The sequence below is a fragment of the Eutrigla gurnardus genome (assembly GCF_963514095.1).
Source record: "Eutrigla gurnardus genome assembly, chromosome: 8".
Lineage (NCBI taxonomy): Eukaryota > Metazoa > Chordata > Actinopteri > Perciformes > Triglidae > Eutrigla > Eutrigla gurnardus.
In genome coordinates, this window is record NC_139922.1 from 24,093,913 (window position 1) to 24,102,118 (window position 8,206).

The following is an 8,206-nucleotide window of genomic DNA, read 5'->3' on the forward strand; positions in this document are numbered from 1 at the left end:
CGCCGTAGCGTAAACGTTTCTCACCCAGTTGAAGATGGACGAATGACCCCCAGTGAATACAAGGGAGGTCGGTCTACTTCTACTTTTTTTTTTTACAAAGAAATATACATATATATATAAATATACACTTTTTTTTTGTATTAGTGTCAATGTACACAGTAAAACGTCCAAACTTCCGTGCAAAACATTCAAAATAAACCCACTTCACAAACCACGTTACAAGACTGCTTTGTTTTGGGGAAAGTTTACATTTTAACACTCACTTACACAAACTTACGTTTTTCATGAGTTGTTTCCAGTTATAATGAGCCAAGGCATAACCACCCCTGCTTTTTGGGGTCTGGGGATTTTGTTATTTTGAAGGCATTGTCACCAATTTCCGGTCTTTTCCGGCTCGAGTCTGCGCAGTAGAAGGCAGCGGATTATAGCAGAGGAATGAGCTGCCACTCCACTGAGATGAAAAGAAACGCTTACATTTCCTTGGTTTTCCCTCAATTTTCTTGGACTTAATGTCTACGGTCTCTTTATTTAATACTCCGGACTTTCTTTCGTTACCACCTCCACGTTGTTTGTAGCCGTTGGTCACATTTCAGCATTCATTTGTTGCTTATTTGCGTTTGGCGATAGCACTTCCGTATAGAGAAACCATGGCTGGTCCTGAAGAAGACCACAAATTCTGCTTACAAGAGGTGCTTGACACTTTCAAGCTGTGTTTATCGGAGAAGAAAGAAGTGTATCTTGAACACTACGTCGCTGGGTGGCGTGGTCTCGTAAAGTAAGTGTACTGTACACATAGTGCAATCAACTGTAACATACAGTGTCAGGTGTGAGCATACTGTTGACCTCTTTAACAGGTTCCTGAACAGCCTGGGGAGTGTGTTTGGCTTCATTTCCAAGGATGCCGTCAACAAGATCCATATCCTGGTGACTCACCTGAATGGTGAGAACGGGTCCCAGTATGTCACTTTCCAGTCGATGGTCAAATATGAGCTGGAGAACGAACTAGTGGACCTGACCAAGAGAGGCGGCCACCCAGAGTCCGGATGTCGTACTCTCCTGAGGCTCCACCGCGCGTTGAGGTGGCTGGAGCTCTTCCTGGAGCGCCTCCGCACCAGCAGTGAGGACAGCAAGACTTCTGTCATGTGTTCGGAGTCCTACAATGAGTCTCTTTCCCAGCACCACCCTTGGGTGGTCCGCAAGGCAGCGGGCATGGCGTTCTGCATGCTCCCGGGGCGTCCTGCTTTCTTTGAGGTGATGAACGTCGGCCCCCCGGAGCAGGTGGTGGCCAAGCTGGGGGAAGCTCTACCTCTAATCTCTGAGGTGTACCAGCTCACAGAGGAACTTTACTCTCAAAAAAACATGCTCGACTTACCATAGAGAGCAAAATAAAGTGCTATTATTTGCCACTTCATACATTACACGATTAAAGAAGAAGGGCTGTTAATCTAGCTGCTACTTGTTCTCTGAACAGTGTTAATTTAGCACATCACTGACTATAATATGTACCTACAACATTACCTGTTTTTATTATACCTAAAACTACTGTTGATTATAATGTTGCATGTTTATCTTTACTCTTTATAATGGACCTATTTTTAATTCAACTCCTGCTTGTAGATGTATTCATTAATTTAAGTAGATAAGGGGAACCGTGGGGCCCAGAAGTCTTTGCTCACTGCCAAAAGCTGTTTTTTCAAAAAAAACAAACAAGTATATTCCAAAAAGGGAAAAGTGCTGTACCACTATTTTGACAATTAATTAATCATTTAAAGCCTTTTTCCTCAAGCAAAATCACCAAAAGAATTGATGAAATCAGAAATCTGCTGCTCTTCTTTGTCTTACATCATCATAAATATTAGTGTTTTTTGGTTTTTGATAGTTGATAATCAGCAAATGGATAATGAAAATAATTGTTAGTTGCAGCTTAAGGTAGAATTGATACCAATCCTGACTTTTTTCGTCAGTCAAGTGTTCGTGTGACATAATGTACTGAAAGGGCCATAAAGTCGAGTCATGTTTTCATACCATATTTCATTCAAATACTGATTTCACATATAAATGACAAAAAAATCTGTTCTTTATTTATAGTGATTGATGTATTGTTTTCCTAGAATGTAGTGTATTATATATATACTGTATATTACTTTTAATCCAAACAGAATGTATAAACAGAGTAGCATAATGAAAACCTACCTACCTGGTGGATGATTGTGTATTTATGTTTGATCTGACTATTTATTTTATGCCTAGTGCAGCAGGCCAGACAGAAACCTCAGCTTCCACTCGCCCATTTAGTGGCAGGCCGGCCAGCAGATCCAGGACGGGGTTCTGCAGCAAGACCCACCGCAGTCCTTGAACCGGTACAAAGTTCTTCCGTCCATAGTGAGGAGGCAGACAGAGGCGAGTCCCGAGAGGAGCCTGGACAAGACGATGTCCGAGCTAAACCTGTCTAATGATGCGACCCTGCAGCGAGGGCACAGGGAGCCACATGTGACCCGGATCAGTGGCTCCGAGGTGGACCAGAGGGACGGGGTCCGGCCTAAGCCCCCTGACACGGGACAAACAATGAGCGGGGAAGCTGGCAGTTTGCTCCTGGCTATCCGAGCCCCGTGTGGCAGGAGGTTTCAGCAGCACTTCGACCCCGCAGACAGTCTGCTGACGGTGAGAACCAGCGCCGAGCTCAGGTACGAAGCGGAGTACGGAGGGGCTCGCATCGAGACCATGGACGTGCCACGCAGGACCTTCACGGACATGGATCTGACCTTGGCCCAGTGTGGCATTTTGAACAGATCGGTCCTGTGCATCTCTCAGAACGACATTTAAAATAGTTGTCAGCTTTTGAAATGAGAAACAAAAAGTGCATATTCAGAGATTCAGAATTTGTCAATTAGGGAGAAGAGGATTTGCACAATGTTGGTTTGCACAATATATATATATATGTTATTCACAGGATGACATTCATCTCTTTCAGGACTTTGGAGGCCACATTAGGAGAACTTTGTGCTTTGAATGGGATTTTTGTTGTTGTGAAGTCCATATTGGACTCCAATTAAGATTCAAAGCAGAGTTTTATTAATATGTTTGTCTTAAATCATGTCTGGAGAGGACCTACGTATTCAAATCTTATTTTTGTAACCGTTTTTAGATGATAGCAAGTTCAGAATAATCCTGTCCAACTAATTAATCTAACTTGTAACCTTTTTTGACAAACAACAACTAAATGGCTATAGTTTGTTTCCATATCTTACATTTTTTGATTGACGTTCTTATATGCCGAATAGTCCTCCGTTAGAGAAGTACAGTCAATGTGTTGAATTCATCACTATCTTTTTATACTGCAACGATTGCCCTGCTTTCATAGTAGAACACAAATCCATAAATCAGGTGTCAATAATAGAATTAATGAATGACGCTGACCTCATGAGTAACACCTGTGCTTTTGAATCAAAATCACTGTGAAAAAGGCCAACAGCTAACAAACTTCACTCTGCTCCAAACAAGTACTCCTTTTATAGTTCTTTCATACTGAGTCAAAATCATTTCTGGAAGGATAAAAGCTGTTTTTGATGATGAGTGAACGTACCACGATGTGACTCATCAAACTCCCTCTGGAAAATGTTGAAAACAAATCAATCACACTAAAGAGCAGAGCATTCAGAGGCTACAGGCTTAACTTTAGAACATATTGTATATTCCCTAAAGACATATTTGAATCATCATGTTTAATAAAAGATTGTTTTGGATACACCCAATATAATGATTTTACTTGGTACGGTGTAAAAACCTTTTCCTCTGACGAGCCGCAGCTTTCATGAACAGACGGTATTTAAACTGCAAGTACAAGTTTGATATGCAACGTATAGTTATTTATTCTTTTTTCACACAAAACAAGCAACAGGCTTCATAGTGTGCTAGAACATCAAATTAAGTAATGGTCAAACTAACAGTCAGCTACAACAAAAGCTGAAACAGGCATTTAAAGCTTAAAATGCTTCAAGTCCATCCATCCATCCATCCATCCATTTTCTTCCGCTTTATCCGTGCTATGCTTCAAGTCACTCAAGGATATTTTAGATGAGACAATCCAATGCCAACAATTCATTTAAGACAAAGGAACAACACTGCAAACAATCAACTGTAGTCTCATAGACACCCTTAAATGCTGTTTTAACAGCCGGCGGGTGATTTTATAATTTACATGCTTAAGGTGACTTAAGGATCAATCAAAATTGGACACATCAAATAAAAAATGGCACAGAATACTGCCATGAAAGAAGTTTGCATAAACATTAGCGTGATTCTCTCCTCTGTAAAGAAGAAAAGTGTCTCACTGCGTGAGGATCTGATGGTGCACGGAGCAAAGCATTCAGCAGGTCAGGAGTGCCATTTCTTCAAGATTGCTAGGATCAAGCTCTCTGATCTGCCTAACTGTAAGAGGAAGAGAGAGATAATAGTCACATTAGGATCCGTGCATTCGCCGTTTTGCATGATCAAAGTGAAAGAAACGGCAACATACAGAAATGCATTTCAATTTGATGGATAATATCCATGCTGCGTAGGCTGTCAACCATATTGATCACGAATCCTCTTCTGCCGAAGTGCACTGTGCAGCCGATCCGGTTAAGGTAAGTCTCGCTGTCGGCGTTCCCAGTCATGTCCACAGGGGGGTCAAAGTTCACCACGAGCGACACTTGTTCCACATCAATACCTGTAATCATCATGACAACTAATGAGTTTGAGAAAATGTACACACTCGCCGTCCAACATTAACGTGATGTTTTCATTTTAAAACCCCTCCCGTACCTCTGCAGCACACGTTGGTGCTGACCAGCACTTTCTCTTTCCCGTCCCTGAAGCGCTCGATGACGGCGGCTCTCTCCTCCACCGTCATTTCACCACTCAGCAAGGACACCTGGTGCCCTTCTTGGACCAGTTTTGTGGACAGCCGAGCAGCCATCCTGCGAGTCTAAAGAAAAAGTATCAGCCAAACTAAAGTGCTCATACTGATGTCTTGTCAGGAGACATTTTCCCAGGAATTGGAAAATACTTGTGTGTGTGCCAAAATGTGTATCATAACAGAACGACATGCCTTCTTATGAGACTTCTGCTCTGATCCTACTTTGCTTTGAATTATGCATTACTGATTAAAAAAATATCTGTTGGTTCACTGGAATTCAACACCCAATTTACAACCGACATCCACATGCAATCTGTACCTGGAGATCCTATCTTGACAAATACAAAAAACAACACATTAATGAAAGATGTAGATGTAATAGACTGGATCAGCCAGACCACATCTAGAGATCCGCTTTGTCATCAGATCTGAACCAGATGTGGATGCAATGGGTACAGCATTACCACATTCTAAGGAAAGACAATCCATCCGACAAGTTGACATCCAACACAGGTTACAGATACAAAGTAGTCGGCTACTAAAACCAGCTATAAAACATTTAGGGTTCTATGGTGGATTGGATTGAGCCATGCAGCCACGGCATGCAGCACCACGTAAGGAGGAGGAGGTTCAACAATGTTGCCCAGAATATGCAAGCAAGCAGGAATGCAGCAGATATGCACTGACCACTGCCTCCGCAGCACCACGATTCAGAAATGATCTGATGCGTGAGCCGAACAATGCTCTTACCAGCCTGTTGAGAGCTATTGCTTTAAATAACCCTTCTTGGGATCAATGTGCTTGTACTTAGTGCACCAATCCAGGACTGTGCCTGGCGTCCCGATGACAATCTGCTCCTGCAACTTGATGCCTCGCGGCACTGAACAGAATGCAGGAATTCACACGGTGACACCGGCTCTCAAATACCAGTTTAGCCCTAATTCCATCAGGTGTAATTACAAGTACAGTCACATTCTTACTTCTGTTGCCCCGAATGCCGTAGGCCAGTTTCACATCAGGATAAAATTTCCCCATTTGCTCGATCACTTGGCCGATCTGTAGAGCGAGCTCGTATGTTGGGGAGAGACAAAGGCACTGGAAGAAGCAAACAGTTTTCAAATGTTGAGTGGCATTTCAGCTTCTACTACTCAATGTGGACACTGGCTGGACTTTGCAGATTACATGGGATGCTTACCTGAGTCCATTTATTGTCTGGGTTAACATGGCTGAGCATGGCTAGACAAAAAGCAGCAGTTTTACCTGTGCCAGACTGTGACTGGGCAATCAGATTCTGAGGTCTGGGAGAAGAAAAATATAATGAAGTGATGTAAGAAACGCAAGTACAATTGTTAGAGTCCAGAGCTGGAGCAATCAGCAGAACATACAGAAAAATATAACTATTTTTCTCAATCGAAAACTTATTTTAAAAGCATTATGCTCGGTTTGATGACCTTACCTTGTATATTCTATGTGATGTTTTTCAGTTTTAGGATACTTTACAGACTAAACAATTAACCAGTACAATAATTGGTATTAATCGATAACAAAAGTAATCATTAGTTATAGCCCTAGTCCATTGACTCATGCCAAATTAGCCTTTTCACATTCTCATAATGGATCTAGATTATTCGCTTAGACTAACAAAACCAGGGTTATAATGAATGTATATAAAGTGCTATGAATTAGTTTTAGTCTTGGATGTGATAAAAAAATACTGCACTAAAGTGCTTAAAAAAGTGCTTTAAAAAAATGTGCTGAAATGATTAGTCAATTTATCAATAAGATGATTGCCAGAACATTGAGGATGTTTTTAATTAACTGAAAATTAATGAATAATTTACAATGTTTTCAAAGAGAGAAGAACAGCAAATCCTCATCTTTGAGAACCTTGAACAAGAAAATAGTATTTTTCATTGATGAACAACTTGAACAATTACATGACAATCAAAGTAGTTAATTCACTTTTCAGGTTATTTAAATGACAGAAGAGCAGCAAATCCTCATATTTCAGTGGCTTGAACCTTGATTTTTGCAAGTAACGTTAATGTAAATTATTGTTCTGTCCAATGACTAAACCAAGATGACTTGAGTGAAAATGAACTCACGGCTGTGCCAACATCAGGGGCAAAGCTTTCTCCTGGATCCTGGAGGGTCTGTTGAATCCCATATTGTACACACCCTTTAGCAGTTCAGGTTTCCTATTGATCATCAAAAGCAACACGTGTTTGAGGACGGAGGGAGGGAGAGAAACAACAAACATCTGCTTGAAAGTTTAGATTACAGTCAAACTCACAGTCTCAGCTCCTCAAACGTCTTCGCGGAGAAGAGAGGAGATGAGGGGTCCCGCTGGACGACCTCAACCTCGTTGGTGGTCCACTCAAGCGTGCGCCTGATCAGTTTATTCAATAGGGACTCTTCAGCCAGGTTCCACTGTCCCTCCTGTCCGGCAATATGTTGTCTACACAGGTGGATATAACACAAAAAAACACAGCTAGGCGGTGGAAATAGGTAGTTCAGATGGTAATTATAACTAAAAATATATATATAATAAATATATGTATTAAGTTACCAGGTACGTCTCCGCCTAGCTCCCCAAGCTGTCGATCCACCCGGAAGTCAAACTGTTTCGACAAAACACATTATTATAGGTTTTTTTTAATGATGCAACAAACTCCGCGGAAAAGACGTTAGTTAGCTTAAATTAGCTAGCTTGCTAATGAGCGAGTAGCCTGTTTGATGATACATTCGGAGCCGTTTGTCAACTTTGTATACATACCGTTACCGGTCTGGTCTGCCTTGTGGTTTTTTGAACACCGACGGCATCCGCAGACAAGTCTTCAGACATTTTTAGATGTTTGTTGAATCCCTAACTGCCGCTGCTAGCCCTCAGACCTTGACCAACTGAAAGCATCTCCGCGGCGCGCGACCACACCGTTGCTGCCTTTTTTAAATCTCATTGAGACTCATTGTTCCACGTAGGCAGCAGCAAAACACAAAGTTACAGACAACTGAACATACAGGAGACACAACACAGAATACAAACATTAATTCAATTCAATTCTTTATTTTTGGATAGAGACAGTGCACATTAATGAACATCGATTACACATCTCTGTAAATATGCCGGATTATAGCAAAAATGCTAATTTGCATCCTCCCTACTTAATAAATATATAAAATACAAATAGAAGAGACAAGACACAGCGCAATACATTACATACTCAGAAGGACACCAGACCCAGACAGGATAGAACAATGAAATAAAAAGGAATGTGTAAGTAATGCGTAATTTGATTCATGTCGAGTCAG

The 8,206-nt window shown here is 41.4% G+C and overlaps 3 protein-coding genes and 1 pseudogene across 4 annotated transcripts; 2 read left to right on the forward strand and 2 right to left on the reverse strand.

Annotated features, from left to right (window-relative positions):
• The first annotated feature begins 424 nt into the window (after window positions 1-424).
• cptp (ceramide-1-phosphate transfer protein) lies at window positions 425-2,239 on the forward strand. The gene is made up of 2 exons (XM_084015148.1): window positions 425-775; window positions 855-2,239. Exons 1-2 carry the CDS (start codon window positions 648-650, stop codon window positions 1,375-1,377), a joined length of 651 nt encoding a protein of 216 aa, XP_083871274.1. The 5' UTR covers window positions 425-647; the 3' UTR covers window positions 1,378-2,239.
• A 181-nt stretch (window positions 2,240-2,420) lies between these two features.
• ubxn10 (UBX domain protein 10) lies at window positions 2,421-3,738 on the forward strand. The gene has a single exon (XM_084015149.1). It carries the CDS (start codon window positions 2,431-2,433, stop codon window positions 2,821-2,823), a length of 393 nt encoding a protein of 130 aa, XP_083871275.1. The 5' UTR covers window positions 2,421-2,430; the 3' UTR covers window positions 2,824-3,738.
• A 306-nt stretch (window positions 3,739-4,044) lies between these two features.
• LOC311017794 (ATP-dependent RNA helicase DDX19A pseudogene) lies at window positions 4,045-4,957 on the reverse strand (annotated as a pseudogene). Its single transcript, XR_014599290.1, has 3 exons — window positions 4,804-4,957; window positions 4,517-4,708; window positions 4,045-4,428 (listed from the first exon to the last, which is right to left on the reverse strand). The product of XR_014599290.1 is annotated as an ATP-dependent RNA helicase DDX19A pseudogene (transcript).
• A 704-nt stretch (window positions 4,958-5,661) lies between these two features.
• LOC311017795 (ATP-dependent RNA helicase DDX19B-like) lies at window positions 5,662-7,720 on the reverse strand (the record flags this gene model as incomplete). Its single annotated transcript, XM_084016373.1, has 6 exons — window positions 5,662-5,777; window positions 5,878-5,992; window positions 6,093-6,195; window positions 7,003-7,095; window positions 7,191-7,427; window positions 7,680-7,720. The coding sequence occupies 6 exons, from the start codon at window positions 7,718-7,720 to the stop codon at window positions 5,662-5,664; spliced, it is 705 nt and encodes a 234-aa protein (XP_083872499.1).
• Window positions 7,721-8,206: the final 486 nt, after the last annotated feature.